Source organism: Diadema antillarum, unplaced genomic scaffold, assembly GCF_040938485.1.
Source record: "Diadema antillarum isolate AM-2024a unplaced genomic scaffold, OU_Dant_1.0 seq00000675_RagTag, whole genome shotgun sequence".
Taxonomy (NCBI): Eukaryota; Metazoa; Echinodermata; class Echinoidea; order Diadematoida; family Diadematidae; genus Diadema; species Diadema antillarum.
The window spans coordinates 1,043,873-1,061,078 of NW_027271581.1; the positions used below are offsets into that span (position 1 = coordinate 1,043,873).

Consider the following 17,206-nt stretch of genomic DNA (forward strand, 5'->3'; position numbering starts at 1 on the left):
ATAGTGGATTTAAATGCTCCGATGGTAAATTTGAATGCTCCGATAGTGTATTCGAATGACCGAATTTTGAATTTGATTGCGGATTCAGTGGTGCGAGCGTGGAATGTTGAAATTGAATGACAAAAGTATTAAATTGACCGGGAAAACCCATTAATTGAGATATAGCATTATGTACATTTGATATAGATTTTCCCGGCCAATTTCGCACTTTTGTCAGTCTAATTAATTCCTTATTGCTGCATTCAATTTAGCATAATTTAGCGTAGATGACATGTTCGCGGTATTTAAGTTTGATGATCTCTTCATTCAAATTCTTTTTGTAGCATTCAAATTACCTTTAACCTCTTCTAATTAATCCCTTTTCAATTGAAATTCGTAAGACAATCACCATTTCGTTATTTGTTCATTAATATTTGGAAGGAAATCACCATTTCGTTATTTGTTCATTCAATTTAGAATGATAAAGTCACATGATTGCGTAAATGCTGCGCTCGTTCATTCAAATTCAGTTTTGGAGCATCCAATTTAACATCTTTTGCAGTCAATTTAGGGGTGCACGTCACGAGACCGACACCCACGAGTCATACAGCCCACAAGTTATACAGCTCACAAGTCATACAGCCCACGAGTCATACAGCTCACAAGTCATACAGCCCACCAGTTATACAGCCCACGAGTTCGACACTGAGTAAATAAAGCCCACGAGTTCGACACTGAGTAGATAAAGCCCACGAGTTCGACATCAAGTAAAATAAGCCCAGGAGTTATACGGCTCACGAGACCGACACTACACACAAAAGGCTCATGAGACCGACAGTAAGCAAACAAAGCCCACGAGACCGACACTACACTTTAAAGGTCCACGAGACCGACGCTACGCATACAAGGCTCACGAGACCGACATTACGCAAAAGGGGTTCACGAGACCGACACTAAGCAAAGAAGGCCCACGAGACCGACAGGATGAACAGCGCCACCTATAGACCAATAGATTGTTTAGGGTGTCCTGATAATAGCATAGGAAGATATGAGAGATAGAAAAGAAGAGTTGCCAGGGTGTAATCCCATCAGTTGCCCCCACCCCTGAAATGATCAGGATCTTTAATTGTGTTTGCATGGGTGTGTGTTTGTGACAAAAGAAAATGAACAAAGTACAGTAAAAGTGTGTAACAGATCTTTCCACAATAAACCTCCGAGGGTGTTAATTTAGTATTAATTAAAAATAAAAAGTAACGGAATCGTCTATTAAGGTAGCATTAGGGATTCGGAAAAAAACCAGATGCATCCATGAAAACAGCAATTATATTTCACGATAAAATGTACTGTTCGGAGGAGAATAACACAAGCCACAAAATTGAGGTGAATCCCTGCGATATAAAACGTTTTAATCAGTAGAATTACATTATAGTTACAGAGAAAATTACAAATAGATCTTACTGCAAAACGTCAGAGCAGGAGGGTAGAATATTTAAGATAGAATAAGTAACTAGTGAATCGGGAAAGAGAAGAGGTAAAATTTATACCTTGTCCATCTTCTAGCTAAAAACTGAGAAAGCCTATTAGAAATAGCACGATGGCATTATCAAAGCTCTGAAATTAATCCATACATCGTTATTGTCCTCTTTTAAATTCATTTGTGGTTTTGTCTCTTTTTGGGGGCATGAAGAATACAATTCAATTTTTCTACTTGATAAAAATTTCGCTCCCTGACACACTTGCCCCCCCCCCCCAGAAGTATGTAGAAATACATATTTGATGTCGTTCATAATTATGTAGATGGTCACCATCTTTTAATTGATAGCGTTACGAAATTACACCCGCCAGTATGTTATTTTTCCGTTCATGGAACACCCTGTACAGGTGATTGACATGTAGATGGCGCTGTTTATCCTGTCGGTCTCGTGGGCCTTCTTTGCCTACTGTCGGTCTCGTGGGCTTTCTTTGCTTAGTGTCGGTCTCGTGAGCCTTTTTAGCTTAGTGTCGGTCTCGTGGGCCTTTTTTGCCTACTGTCGGTCTCGTGGGCTTTCTTTGCTTAGTGTCGGTCTCATGAGCCTTTATTGCTTAGTGTCGGTCTCGTGGGCTATGTTTGCTTAGTGTCGGTCTCATGAGCCTTTTGTGCGTAGTGTCGAACTGATGGGCTGTATGACTCCTGAGCCGTATAACTCGTGGGCTGTATGACTCATGGACCTATTATTGATGTCGGTCTCGTGGACCGTATGACTCGTGGGTGTCGGTCTCGTGGGATGCCCCCCCCCCCCCCCCAATTTAGCACACATACTTATGCTTTGGTTCTTTATTCTTTTCAACACAGTTATGGTTTTGTAATCATCATTTCATTTCATATTTTCGTATTCATTTTAGAGATTTCGGCTATATTTTTTTTTTTAAATCAATGTGCTTATTGAGTCTCCCAGTCCGAAGATCTGGCCGTTGAGCGCTTTATTCCGAGTGTGTCGGCCAGTTCTAGAAAGTCAAGGTTATGATCATCAATGCTCCTATTATCGCTCTGTCTTCTTTGGATATACGTCTGTATCTAACTTATGTTGTCAATTTGTCATGTCTGTAAGAAGATGAAGTTGATCTGAAGTGCTGGTACATGTAGGCCTATAATGACATGTATGAAAGAAAAAAGGAGTTACAGAACAAGAAACGCGTATTTTACAGGGTCAAAAATATATGATACTTTTACTGCTAGACAGTGTGTGGATGAAACAAGGGATCACATACAAATACACGTTTAAATGTTCTCCCCTTTTCCAAAAAAAAAAATAATAACTTGACGTAAATTTGAATTCAAATGTTTGGAATTTGACTGCCCATTCGATGGAATGACTTAAATACCCCTTTCGGTGTGATGGCGAATTTGAGTGAACGTAGAGTACCAGTCAATTTGAATGCCCCTTTTCCGAATACACATTCGAAAGCCACAAGTGCAAATTCCATTGATCAATATGCAAAATAGAACGCACAGGTTGTAATTTTGAAAGACAGACAGTGCGATAACGAGGGGTTTTGCTAAATTGAATGAATCTTCCATCAAGAATAAATGAACTGACAGAAGAGCGAAATTGGCTGGGAAAACCTATATAAACCTATATACTCAACACTGATTTCAAGGGATTGTATAGTTTTGGTTGAGACCTAACTTCAGGTTTTAAACATTTTTTTGTTGAGATAATGAGAAGCGTCTTACGAATTGTGAAAGAGCATTAAATTCCAAGAGGAATTCAAAGTTTATTTGATGAAAATTAAATTATTGCTTTTAAAATGGCTGAGATATCCAAAAAAAGAACAATCCTAATAAAACATAGTTCGGATACAAAAGGGAGTTTGTTCCAAAGAGATGGGGAAATAAGCCCTGTCACCATACCGGGTACAGGTGCGGAGACCATGTGCTAGTTGCACAGACTGGCGGAAGAGTGAAGAGAACGGGTTGAAGTGGAAGAGCGGAGAGCAATCAAGTCTTTGAGATAAGATGGGGCAAGATTATTACATATCTCAGAAACAATGAGAAGGAATTTTAAAGGTGATACGTTGATGTTGTATGGGGAGACAGTTGAGCTTATTGAGAAATATAATTACACCTCCTGATATTGTATGATTTTTGGCGAATTTTTCATATGGTAGGATATTTTGTGATGAACATCTTGAACATTTTTCGTACGAAAAACTGCTACCGATTAATAATCGATAATAAGGAAACAACCACTGTAAAACAAGACAAGTGGATAGGCGGTGGATGCCTTTACAAATCGTAGACTGTACAGTTCGTAGACTGTATCAGACGTTCGGCGTAATAGCAAAGACAATAGTTGCACGCTCCGCCAATATAGATTGTGCTTATTATTATTGATATTATTATTGTTATTATAGTTATTATTATCATTATCATGATTATCATTATCATTGTTATCATTATCTGTTATTATTTATTCGGCATTTGCAAGACAATACAAGTGATTCAGATAAACAAACAAAAGCAACAACAAGCAAAATACAAGAATACAAAATGTCAGACTTTCCTGGCCTGGTGAGCTTCGGTATTCCTAAGTTGCCGGGGTGGAAAAATACAATCAAAATCACTATGACCTTTGGGCCTCTCCAACGACCTAGCACATCATAGAGTAACTTGAAATTTTAGTGTTTTTTTATTCCTCTAGACCTTTAACCATTGACCACTTGTCCTTACCAATATCATTATACGGACATGCAGAAAGCTCGGAAAGCAGATTAGAAGTATGTGTATATGGCTGTGGCAAAGAGAATGTATTTTTTTTTTCATTTTCGTATACAGCTATAACTGTCCGTACGTGACCAAGTTTAAACAGCAGTATAGTGCACGAATTCGACATTAACTTACCATTTTATTGGTGAAGTATTACAGCCAAGAAACATTGGAGTCACAATCTAGATTAAGGAAATGTGCGACATAACTTCCACGCCAAATCTGAAATAAGTGTTGCATAAAGTCGGACTAACTCTGACGACCTCCTCCTATTGGTTGTGCCAAATACGATCTAACTGAACCCCAGGGCGGCACCAGCTCACTGCGAGGAAGAGGTACAACCAACGCGTGATCCTTGGGGATAATTGAACTGGAATATTCCAACACAAACCTCTCCGTGCGTGCGTTTGGGTAAACCGGTGTGAAAATATATAGAAGTTGCTACATGTAAAATCAATTAATTTCGATATATTATTTAATGAAGGGAATGTACGTGTACGACAAAACGAATAAAGCCACGAGCGCAAGTTACTTGTAGTATTGCTCTGTAGTTCTTCTGGTGTTGATTTGCAACCTTTCTCTCGCGTAATTAGCACAAAAGCACACTCACACACAGAAAGACACAAACGGACAGACAGACATCCACACACAAACACTCACATGCTTCTTTATAGATATACACTCAGCAAGAAAGAAAGTAAACACTTTTTCGAGTTCAAATTTTTCATAGAAGATTTTGATGAAACGTCAGTGTATTATACTAAAACTCATTAATGGTAATTCAGTTGGCTATCAACCTAGCAGGTCAATACAATGAGAAACTTTACGCATGAGTGCACACATTTGTTTTTGTCCTCCAAGGCACAAGAGTAAAAATTGAAAAGAAAAAATGACATATTGTCTTTCATTTGCAAATATCCTTCAAGAAAATAACGGTGACAAAATAAAAAAATAGTTTAACACAATGAGATATGGAATAGCAATACTATGTTTTGACTTTCTTTACCTCCTTAAAACCTCACACAAAAACCAAAGTGGGAAACTCAAGGAGGAAAACAAGAATTTTCTGTCAACTCAAACTTCAAAAATCATAGGGAGTAAAGGCACGAGATTATTAATGGGTTTTAACGGACTGCAAGGAAGTTAAAACAATTTACTCTTGAAGGACACAGTAGCGATGTTGCCGGGCAGATATAGGGCAGGGGGGATTACGCAACAGGTGACCCCTGCTCTTGCTGCCCCTCTCGTTTGCGGGGGTAAGCGCACGCGGTGAAGAAATTGCTTAGGTAGCGTCATTCGATGGTGGTTTGTCGTGGAAGCAGGAAGTAATTGAGGCGGCTCCTAATATTGGATTTCGTGCATTGTCTTACACATTGAACTTCGAAACTTTGTAGTTTTCTATCATCTTCGTGCTACTTTCCCTCCCTTGGAACTTTTTGGGGTATACCTTCTTGCCTTTGAAATATTGGATATCATACGTGAACTTACATCGTCGATTCTGGGGCACTGTCTTTGCATTTTCGCATCGGGACGTTTGGGCCTAATTTAATATCATCTTAGTTCTGCATTTCACAACGCCGGTTCTGGACTTTCACTATGCCGAAGTCGCGGAGTAAGATCATGAAGAAGGTGATGGGGAAGGAGCCGCCAGCGCCGCCCTCGTCGACGCGTCGTCGTGGTCGAAAGACAACCAAGAGTGGGGAGGAGGACCCGGCAGCTGGTCAAGGCGGATCGCCTGCAGCATCCGGTGAGTACAGTGTGTCTGCGTGTGGGCATGGTGACGCCTCTTGGCCCACCGTGGTCGACGCGGTGGTGCGTGAGCACCACGTGGCAAGCAAATCGGTAGATCTTAGTCCGGTTGGTCAATTGATTGACCCACCTGACACTTTTGATGCCCTTCCCCAAGCCTTGTCGTGCGTAGGGGATGAGCTGGGGAGCGTCGTCCCCATGTCGGTTAAAGAGAAAATTTGGAAGGGGGAGTTTCTTGATTTGGGCATCCTCCTCAAATCCGACGTAGGTTCCCTGAGTGAGGAGGCGTCATTCAGCCTCGTGCAGGCTGGAGGATCTCTGCAAGTCAGGAGTGCGAGTCGCACCCCGCAAATTGCAAATATTGATATGTGGACGTCGGCCTTTCTGACATACGCTTCGGTGTATGTAGAAAAGCATGGAAATCGAGCGCGCGAGTTGTTCAAATATATGGACACAGTTCGATCAATCGTGCGCTTCGGAGGCTATAATTGGCGCACCTATGATGTGCAATTCAGGCTGCGGCAAGCGCGACAGCCGCTCCGTTCGTGGGCGACTATTGACACGGAGCTGTGGCTAACCGTAGCCACAGCCCAGCCCAGAGCAGCGTTTCGTTCGTATACTCCGTTGCAGCCCTTTCGGGCGGGAGCTGGGTCAGGAGCCGCCACGTCATACCTGCGAGGTCGTCGCGGGGGGCCTTCCTCACCCCCGAGAGATAGGAGAGCGGGGGCAGATTTTGCACGCGGACGAGCCAATCACTGCTTCGCATTCAACGCGGGCTCTTGCAAGCGGGCGATCTGCAGATTCGCACATGTCTGCGCAAATTGCGGCTCCTCTACCCACACAGCTCAAGCCTGCACGCGGGGCGCTGTCAATGGCACCCAAAAAGACTCTCGGCCCATCCCCAATTAACATTGAGCGCGTGATCCCCTTTCTGCGCAATTATCCGGATAAGACAGCTGCAGTTAACATTATTGAGGGCTTTCGTTTTGGTTTCCGTTTGGGTTATACGGGGGAGCGGGTCGCTCACGAGTCACGGAACCTGGTCTCAGCGACAGCACACGCGCAAGTTCTACATCGTAAATTGTTCAAAGAGGTTAGCCTGGGGAGAATAGTCGGTCCATATGTCTCACCTCCTTTTCCAAGATTTCGCTGCTCCCCAGTTGGGGTGGTGCCAAAGAAGGTGCCAGGGGAATTTCGCATGATCCAACACCTGTCAGCCCCTCGCGGTGCATCCGTAAATGATTGCATTGACCCGCGCGATTGTCAGGTCAGGTATTCTACTTTCGATGACGCCGTTGACCTCGTAACGCGTTTGGGGCAGGGGGCAGTCATGGGAAAAGCGGACATACAGTCTGCCTTTCGTCTTATCCCCGTGCATCCTGATGATTTTGAGCTACTGGGCATGCGCATAGATGGTCTATATTATTACGATCGTTGTCTTCCGATGGGCTGCTCGGCGTCGTGCGCGATTTTCGAGCGTTTCAGTACCTTTCTTGAGTATTGTTGTAGAAATATCGCTGAGTCGGATGGCGTATTGCATTATTTGGACGATTTTTTCTTCGCAGCTAGCTCTCGACGTGAATGCGCCAGTCTAATGCGTTCTTTCCTTGCAATGTGTGAGCGGTTTGGGGTGCCAGTGGCTAATGACAAGACTACGGGTCCTGTCACCGTTATCGAGTATTTGGGGCTCACAATCGACTCTGTTTCGCTTACTGTACAGGTCCCAGCAGAGAAGGTGGTGGCTTTGCGCGCTGATCTAGAGGAAGCCACCTGTTGCCAAAAGCTTACACTCCGGCGTTTGCAGTCGCTAATAGGCAAGCTTAATTTCGTCTGTCGCGCGGTCGCACCTGGGCGAGCGTTCTTGCGGAGACTAATTGACCTTACAATTGGGATAAAGCAACCATTTCATAAGGTTAGACTGACCCGCGGCGCCCGAGAGGATTTGCGTGCGTGGCTCACCTTCTTAATGCAGTTCGTTCAGTTTTTATACAGACGCTTCGGGTAGCATTGGGTTTGGCATCTACTTCGATGGGGAGTGGGCGCAGGGCAGATGGCCCGCCGGGGTGCTGCGGGAAAAACATTCCATCGCATATTTGGAGTTTCTTCCCATTGTCATCGGAGTGCAAGTTTGGGGAAAGCGCATTGCTAATCAGAAGGTGCTGTTTTGCTCAGATAATCAGACGGTAGTGCATGTCATAAACAAGCAGAGCTCTAAATGCCCACGCATTATGGCCCTGGTCAGAATTTTCGTAGTGTGCTGCCTCGAGCGCAACATTTGGTTCAGAGCACGTTACGTCCCCGGTTGCCGTAATGACATAGCTGATTCTTTGTCTCGTTTTCAGATGGAGAGATTCCGTTTGTTGGCACCACAAGCAGATCCCCACGAGACCCCCCTGCCACGCCAGCTGTGGGAGAGCTTGTGCTAGAACGAGAGAGACTCCTATCCCAATCCCGGGCTGCTAGCACGCACAGCACGTATACACAGGCATGGGAATCTTTTCAATCTTTTCGATCGGCTTATCATTTCAGCCTCAGCGCTAACCCCACGCTCGAGCAGATTGTGCAATTTATAGCCTACCTGTCCCTTAACGGTTACGCAGCTGCCACGTTGGCCACCTATATCGCGGGGCTCTCCTTTCATTTGCAGTCACGCGGGCTACGTGACGTCACACAGTGCTTTATCGTTAGGCGCATGCTGGACGGCAGCAAACGTGGTCGCATCTCCAGGGACGTGCGCTGCCCGATCACCTTATCCATATTAAGCCGCATGCTTGTGGCTCTCCCACACGTGTGCGCTTCGTCATTCGACGCGTTGCTGTTTCGAACTGCTTTCCTAGTAGCTTTCTTTGCGTTTCTCCGGGTTGGGGAATTTACCGTCCGCGCCCGAAACCACACCCCCACTCTCAGATTGATTGACGTTCGCCTGCACAGCGGCAAGGCAGCTTTGGAGCTACACCTCCGTTCTTCCAAGACTGACCAGGGGGGTGCCGGTTGTTATATAATCTTGCCTAGCAACGAATCCAAGAGCTTATGTCCAGTAGCAGCCGCTAGTGCCTACGTGGCTGTGCGTCCACGTGGTAGCGAAGCTTTCTTCGTGCGTTATGACGGGGCCCCCCTAGTTAGGAAGGATTTCAATAACATATTAAAGCGCTGCGTGGAGTTCGTACGCCTCCCAGTCGCACTATTTTCTTCTCATTCGTTCCGTATTGGAGCGGCCACGTCAGCTGCCACGGCAGGCATTCCGGATGCAAGGATTAAAGGCATGGGCCGGTGGTCGTCTAATACATTTAGACGCTACATCCGAATTGATAAGATTTTCTCATAATAGCGCACATTATTGTGGCGCTTATTGAGCGTTTCGGGGTTTACAACCCAAGTAAAGTTTTGGTTTGAAAGCGAAGATAAGTTTTTATCAATCTTTTGAAAGCCAAATGTTCTTCACTCTTAGCTTTAATTATATGTTTCAAGTTGTGGTAAGGGCTACCCAATCGTTATTATCGTATACTGAGAGTTGTAAACTGAGAGTTATCAATATGCCAGTGCATTACAGTTGCATTACAGTTGCCGAACGCTGTCTTACATTAGTCAAAGTACAGATAGGGCAACAAAGTTTGTTTTCATGCCAAAGTTGGCACCCTCCCCCCCCCCCCCCCCCCCACCCATTTCCATTTCGGATACCGCGCTTCTCGTCTCTTTTTCTCTCTTTCTCTCTTATCACAATACAGGCGTAAGAGTGATCGCAGACGGGGATTCAGGGGAGCGACGAAGCGGGCTCGGGCTATCCTGCTGGGACTCGCTCTTCGGACATGCATAGTAATAAGGTCATTAGCATCTCCACCTTCGCGTTGCTGCCTGGTCGGCTCCGTTTACACAGGAGGTCAGAATCATCGACTTTTATAGTGTGCGTTTACACAGGAGGTCAGAATCATCGACTTTTATAGTGTGCGTTTCAACCCGGGGCAACTTTATCATATCATTCCTTGGTAGTCGCTGTCAGGCAACCATGATATCATCCCACTACCGATCTCGAACTGCCTGGTCTTGGTGTTATACATTGTTCCGAATGGATTAAAGCACGATACATATGAACTAACAAACAGACAAGCCAAAAAAATAAATAAATGAAGCAATATTCTCGCGTCATTATAATGTCAGCCATGGGCTGGAGCACAGGTGTATTTAGCGGCAGGGAGCAGTATTCTTAAATGGACCCAAACAGGCCATGGCATTGACTTTCGACAGAAGCCGGTTCCCCGCAGGATTGTAGGTTCTGCTTCCTCTTTTCCGCGTTATTCGGGTTTACATACTTGACTGTTTTACCTTGTATCATACATTCCCTTGTTTGGGCCCTTCAAGACACAGTTTAATATTGTGGCCAACCGTTCTCATATAATAATGTTAACTTTATTGGCATGGATTACAACTAAACACGTAGATAAATGAATACATTAGTAAGTAAATAAATTAGAAATATAATACAAACTCGTAAAGTAGCGGCCCGTCAGTGTTGTGCCATCTGGATTATTGTTCGGCCGTGTACATTCATGTTTCACTATTATAGGTTGTATATATGTTATATGCTAGTCTGGGGGTAGCGGGCATGCTCTAGTAGGGTCTTGATTGGTTGCGTATGAATTTAGGGGATTATAAAGGAGCTGCTCCGTTGAGCTCCTTGGATGATTGGAGATAATGATGTCCGTACTTCTCGGTGACTCTGTTATCCTATGGCGGCGGACCCTGGGGGTCCGTTTGGCCGTATTTTGATAAAATTAAGCCGCTATAGGATAACATCTGCTTTAAAGTACAGTTTGAATCGTTCATAATTATATTCCTCTCGAGGTAAAGGGGGCTTTGTTCTGGTAACATACTTTTGGATGCAATTCTATTTACCGGCGAGTAGCGAAGCAGGCTGACCTTAGTACCACGAGGATGGATTGTTATCTAAGCCCTCCGTAAATATGCGAGTCTTGGGGCAGTCGCGCTGGTCGGTGACTGCCTCAAGGCGCGGACGCAAGGGATCGGAGTTGGTATATGTGCCCTCGTGAAGCACTTGTTAATGCGACCAGAACAGGTGTTTGGGTTTTATTTCCTGCCAATTTCGCTATCGGTGCGGCGGGGCAGATGGACTTTTACGGGTGGCTTTGCTTTCGCTTGATATACCAGTTGAGTAACATTGGTTTACTATATGAATTAAGGGCCCTTGTCACAGAGGCTATAAACCCCCTTCATCTCGGGATGCATAATGCTGTGAAGTGTATTACTATTGTACGTGTTTGGAATGGTGTAAGAAGTTCTCACTATATAAAAATGTATATGCAAGATCGAACTCGTTATTATGGATAAGCACGTTGTCATTCGATTGTATGGATTATATAACTTATGGCTTCCACGATTAAACCACCATAACCGCAGATTTGGTTTTCCATGTCTTTTTATTGTGTCGTAGCAAGGAGTAATGGGTTTTAACGGACTGCAAGGAAGTTAAAACAATTTACTCTTGAAGGACACAGTAGCGATGTTGCCGGGCAGATATAGGGCAGGGGGGATTACGCAACAGGTGACCCCTGCTCTTGCTGCCCCTCTCGTTTGCGGGGGTAAGCGCACGCGGTGAAGAAATTGCTTAGGTAGCGTCATTCGATGGTGGTTTGTCGTGGAAGCAGGAAGTAATTGAGGCGGCTCCTAATATTGGATTTCGTGCATTGTCTTACACATTGAACTTCGAAACCCACCTCCTCCCCGTCCGCCTCCTGCAAATCTTGGATTGGTATTTCATTTCTTATGGGTGTTTCGATAATTGATAACAAAGTACATAGGGGGCAAGCTTACCTACGTATTTCCATACGGTCGTCGTAATGGACGTTTCGGTTTTGATGGAAACGGATGTGCCGATTAATGATTACAATATTTGAATGGATGTCAGGGAGGCATGGGTTGTAAGGTAACAGTGGGATAGTGTGGCCATTCTCAAGAGCGTAGCTTGGTTGCACCGCGCAGGTGGACCGCAGGGGAATTTTCCGGCGACATTTTCCCTTCATAATAATGGTGGTTGAGAAAGCTGAAGGGTTTTTTGCTGGTTTTTCGCCCCTGCTTGGGGGTTGCCACACTTTGCAGCCGTATTTTGATAAAATTAAGCCGCTATAGGATAACATCTGCTTTAAAGTACAGTTTGAATCGTTCATAATTATATTCCTCTCGAGGTAAAGGGGGCTTTGTTCTGGTAACATACTTTTGGATGCAATTCTATTTACCGGCGAGTAGCGAAGCAGGCTGACCTTAGTACCACGAGGATGGATTGTTATCTAAGCCCTCCGTAAATATGCGAGTCTTGGGGCAGTCGCGCTGGTCGGTGACTGCCTCAAGGCGCGGACGCAAGGGATCGGAGTTGGTATATGTGCCCTCGTGAAGCACTTGTTAATGCGACCAGAACAGGTGTTTGGGTTTTATTTCCTGCCAATTTCGCTATCGGTGCGGCGGGGCAGATGGACTTTTACGGGTGGCTTTGCTTTCGCTTGATATACCAGTTGAGTAACATTGGTTTACTATATGAATTAAGGGCCCTTGTCACAGAGGCTATAAACCCCCTTCATCTCGGGATGCATAATGCTGTGAAGTGTATTACTATTGTACGTGTTTGGAATGGTGTAAGAAGTTCTCACTATATAAAAATGTATATGCAAGATCGAACTCGTTATTATGGATAAGCACGTTGTCATTCGATTGTATGGATTATATAACTTATGGCTTCCACGATTAAACCACCATAACCGCAGATTTGGTTTTCCATGTCTTTTTATTGTGTCGTAGCAAGGAGTAAATGAACATTATTTCTTTATTTTATTCTTTTAATCCAGCAATTTAGCAATAATTCAATACCATTTGAGAACTAAATGATATTTACAACCTTCCTAATTTGAAAATGCACCTCAATTTTTTAAAATTTTGGTTGAGATTGCTTCTTCTCTCTTTATTTTGAATCTTTATTTTCCTCCACTATTTTTAGCCTTTGTTAATCTTTTGGGCTAAAAGATATTAATAGAGCTCAGAGATTTATTTGTGTTGCTGAATTCCTGTCTCCTAATGTGTTGAAATTGTCTTTTATTCTTAGACGGGTGGGCACTTAGCACGAAAGATAATTTGTTCATTTTTTTTTTTTTTTTTTTTTGGGGGGGGGGGGCAATTTTTACTTTTGTGCCTTCGTAGAGACAAACAAAGGTGCTCACTCATTGTGTAAATTTGTCCTTTTCATTGAACTCTGCTAGCTAATAATTGTGACCTTCTATATTGTGCATGATACATTTACTTTTGGCCAAATATTCTATGAAAAATATAAACCAAAAGTGTTTACTTTCTTTTTGCTGAGTGTATTTGTACGCGCATACGCTCATGTGTGTATACTGTAGGCCTATGCATATTAATATGCACACACACGCACAATTTGTTAGGTGTGTATGCTATTTCCATTTGAATTCGTACGGTATAGTTAAAGACGTGTTTCAAGACTCGGGTGTTATTCTTAAAGGACAAGTTCACCTTCATAAACATAAGAATTGAGAGAATGCAACAATATTAGTAGAACACATCAGTGAAAGTTTGAGGAAAATTGGACAATCGATGCAAAAGTTATGACTTTTTAAAATGTTTGTGTTGGAACCGCTGGATAAGGAGACTACTACAGCTTGTGGGTCATATGCGTACAACAGTATAAAGAAAATGTAAAAGAAAATTCAACATATTTTCACTTTTTTCGCATAATAAAAGAGCTCTTGACTTGCCTCTTTCTAAAGGCAGGGGGAATAATATTACCCATAACATTTGTCGGTAACGAGTCAGGGGAATGTGTACTTTTTTCAAAAGATGGCATTTTGTGAAATTCTCTTTATATTTTCCGTATATTGTTGTACGCATGTGACATCTAAGTTATTCATACACTGGAGTAGTCTTCTCATCCAGCGGTTACTGCACAAAAACTTCAAAAATTCATAACTTTTGAACGGATTGTCTGATTTTCCTCAAACTTTCAATGATGTGTTCTACTAATATTGCTACATTCTCTCAATCCTTATGTTTATGAAGGTGAACTTGTCCTTTAATTTAAATTTTGAAATCGAGTGTCAATTTTCCGTTGATAAACTTACTTATAACTATTGCATTATACATTGTACTGCAAATGTATACATATATATATTTTTTCTAAATTTTATGCAAAGTTCTGGTTCAAAGTGATGAAACCAAAACAAGTCTTTTTTCTCCCTTACCTTGGCACTAATGATCTTTCGCGTCTGATGAGGATATCTTTATTACTAACGGACTCTAGATAAACCAAGCCCCCAAAGCTGATAATAGGATATTCCAAGGCAAACAACGTCATGCATATAGTTAAAGTAAAGCCGATTTATGCCAATTCCCATGTCCTCGCGTGAAAGATTTATTGAATGCATTCAATGAATGGTTGTGAGTACAATGTTCCAATATTCCTGAGCTTTAGTGTAAAAATATGTGAGATGTGCTAAAATACATTCACCAAAGTGATGCCTTAACGACATCATACATGTATGAAACGAAAAAAAAAAAGACTAAGAAAAACACATTCTCGTTATATATGTTGAATGAGCGTTTATTGAACTCTAAATTTTGTCACTGTATGCGTTAAGTGTATGAAATACAAATGTGTTTGAAAGGACCTTAATGAACTATTACATCTTTAGAATGACTGTTGTATACACATTCTATCTGCCAATATCTACCAGCACTGATGCTTTTAGATGTTACGTTTTGTCTCAATACTTTGGGGGTTTTTTCGCACAATGTCAAAATCAGTGAAATGTTTGTGTTGTATAGTGCTGTTTTTTTTTTTCATCGCTAAATCTCAAGAGGTCGTTTTGCTATACAAATGTAATAACAGCTACACTACAACACACATAGCGTGTTAACACGTATCATATACATTTGACTACATTAACTGCATAGGGCCTACTCAAGCTACGGTCACGAAGGTTCGTACGAACGATGCGTTCGTACGAATGTCACTGTTCGTACGAATTCTGAAGTTCGTATAGATTCGTAGATGGGGCACAGATTCTTACGGCCTTCTTACTAATTTCGTACAAACGCTGTTTATTTCGCAAGAACAAATTGTGTACCTACGCCCTACGAGTCCCTTACGAACACCTTACAAACTCGAAGAATTGTTCGTAAGAACGCCGTACGAATCTCTGTTCGTAAGGCATTCTTACAAAGACATAAGAGTCCTCTATGAACAACTTAAGGCTTTATTACAATCATCGTAAGAATTTAAGGCTTCAAGAATATTATTGTCTCTAGACCCTGCAAAATCTTGCGTAGTTGTTACGATGTATGTACGACGCCTTACGAGGAGAGGGTTTCGTACGAAGTTAAAAAAACAAAATCTTGGACAAGACCATCGACCAGGCTACGAACTTACGAACGGTCTACGAACGGTCTACGAACGCTGGTTTCGTACGGCCTTCTTAAGAAGATCTTACGAAAATGTCTACAAATCGTTCGTACAGCGTTCTAGCAGTTCTTAATGGTATTTGTGACCGAGCCGTTACATTTGATCTGATACGATTTGATATAAACTTATTCTCTGTACACTGTGTGGCATCGCTTTTCAATCCCTTGTTTCTTCAGTGTCATCACACATTATGATAAAATCATATTCATAGTAAATTTGTGGTGCTACACAGCTTGATCGGCTATTTCTTACAATTTCAAGGATTTTCGTATGATATTCAAACTCAACAGTGCTAACAAAAGCAACATTATAACTTTGACTCTACTTAAACACACGCATTCCATGCTTTTAACCAAGGTTCTTTTTGCTGTCACGTAGGCAATCCCTCTCATGGTTATGCAACGCATTTAAATGCTTGTTTAATAATCTCCTCTTTACCGACCCTTTTAGTACAATGTACTACTATTCATGTACTAAGAATACCATTGGCACTGTGTGTGTAGTGCAGTTGCAAGCCCTACAGGCTATACTTTACCAAACGCTGACATTGCCAAGATTAAATTAAAGCTACTGATCATAAATTCTACGCAGGTCACTACTATTAGTATTAAAATCCCTTCATCCAAGACCACGGAATTCAACCAACCAACCAACAAATAATTCTTACTGTACGTTTACGTAATTTCTGTAGGAATACTCTCCACTGCACAAATATATAAACAAAATGAGAGAGAGAAAGAGATAGATAGAGAGAAGTGTTATAAAATGAATCAATGCTGAACTTGAAATATGACAGCTCAGTAACATGAAACAGAAAATAGTATACAGATATCCAGTGCTTGGGGCACCCTATACAAAAATGTGTCACAAGAAACATGGCGTTTGAAAACTGCTGTGGAACAGGTGAGGTTTCAGAAGATTTTTGAAGCTTTTGATATTTGAGATATTAAAAACATGAGAGAGTATATCTATATACGCTGTACGTATTAAAACTATATTTTTTAGCCTTTTAGATAAAAATTGACTATCGTCAACATCGTAGGGCAATATCTGTCATGAGAGTATATTCAACAATATTGCACCGCGCGAAATAACTAATTTTCTACATCTATATTACCAAACACTCTTGTCATATCAAATGTATGCTGCATCAGTAATACAACCATAATGTATATACACTGACCAATATCAACCACAATGAATATATACAGTAATCTAGATAAAGTCATGGATAATATTCTTAAATCGTTTTGAACACAATTAAAAAAAAACAACAACCGTGAATTAACCGAACACACTCATTTTTTTTCTCTTCCGTTTGTTTGAATCATTGACAAATAAACTATGACATTGCAACTGATAGGCAAATCACCCTTCATCGCGTAAAAAATAAACATCGATTATTCAGTGTGTTAATAATTGTACCATGGGCATGCAACCATATTCGGATAGGACTCAAACCAATGATTTCCTGATTACAAGATATGCCAGTTGATATGGGTGTCGTATCCACTTAGATTATTAAGTTTCCACCTGACAGCCAGTGCTGGTTCTTATCCCTTGTAGCAGCGAGTATACTGCATATTTATTCAGTAAGGCCTAATGGATTTTCCGTCGAATTCACTTTACATCGATGAAGATCAATTGGTTAATCAGTTTATGAATGAAAAAAAAAACACACACGTCAATGAAAGAATTCGTTAATAGGATTTTGAATCAGCTACGACGTGCGTTTCTCTACCTCTCTATACAATGGT

General features: G+C 42.0%; 2 protein-coding genes across 2 annotated transcripts; both read left to right on the forward strand.

Annotated features, from left to right (window-relative positions):
- The first annotated feature begins 5,797 nt into the window (after positions 1-5,797).
- Positions 5,798-9,299, forward strand: LOC139736992 (uncharacterized). Its single transcript, XM_071647666.1, has 2 exons — positions 5,798-5,972; positions 8,317-9,299. The coding sequence occupies exons 1-2, from the start codon at positions 5,822-5,824 to the stop codon at positions 9,297-9,299; spliced, it is 1,134 nt and encodes a 377-aa protein (XP_071503767.1). The 5' UTR covers positions 5,798-5,821.
- Positions 6,000-7,782, forward strand: LOC139737011 (uncharacterized). The gene is made up of 2 exons (XM_071647686.1): positions 6,000-6,037; positions 6,079-7,782. The coding sequence occupies exons 1-2, from the start codon at positions 6,000-6,002 to the stop codon at positions 6,881-6,883; spliced, it is 843 nt and encodes a 280-aa protein (XP_071503787.1). The 3' UTR covers positions 6,884-7,782.
- Positions 9,300-17,206: the final 7,907 nt, after the last annotated feature.

Excerpts from the sequence above, each read along its gene's own strand:
- LOC139736992 (XM_071647666.1), top strand. The coding sequence starts at position 5,822 with ATGCCGAAGTCGCGGAGTAAGATCATGAAGAAGGTGATGGGGAAGGAG. Across the intron at positions 5,973-8,316 it reads CGGATCGCCTGCAGCATCCG|ATGGAGAGATTCCGTTTGTT; the intron begins GTGAGTACAGTG and ends TCTCGTTTTCAG.
- LOC139737011 (XM_071647686.1), top strand. The coding sequence starts at position 6,000 with ATGGTGACGCCTCTTGGCCCACCGTGGTCGACGCGGTG. Across the intron at positions 6,038-6,078 it reads CCACCGTGGTCGACGCGGTG|TCCGGTTGGTCAATTGATTG; the intron begins GTGCGTGAGCAC and ends GGTAGATCTTAG.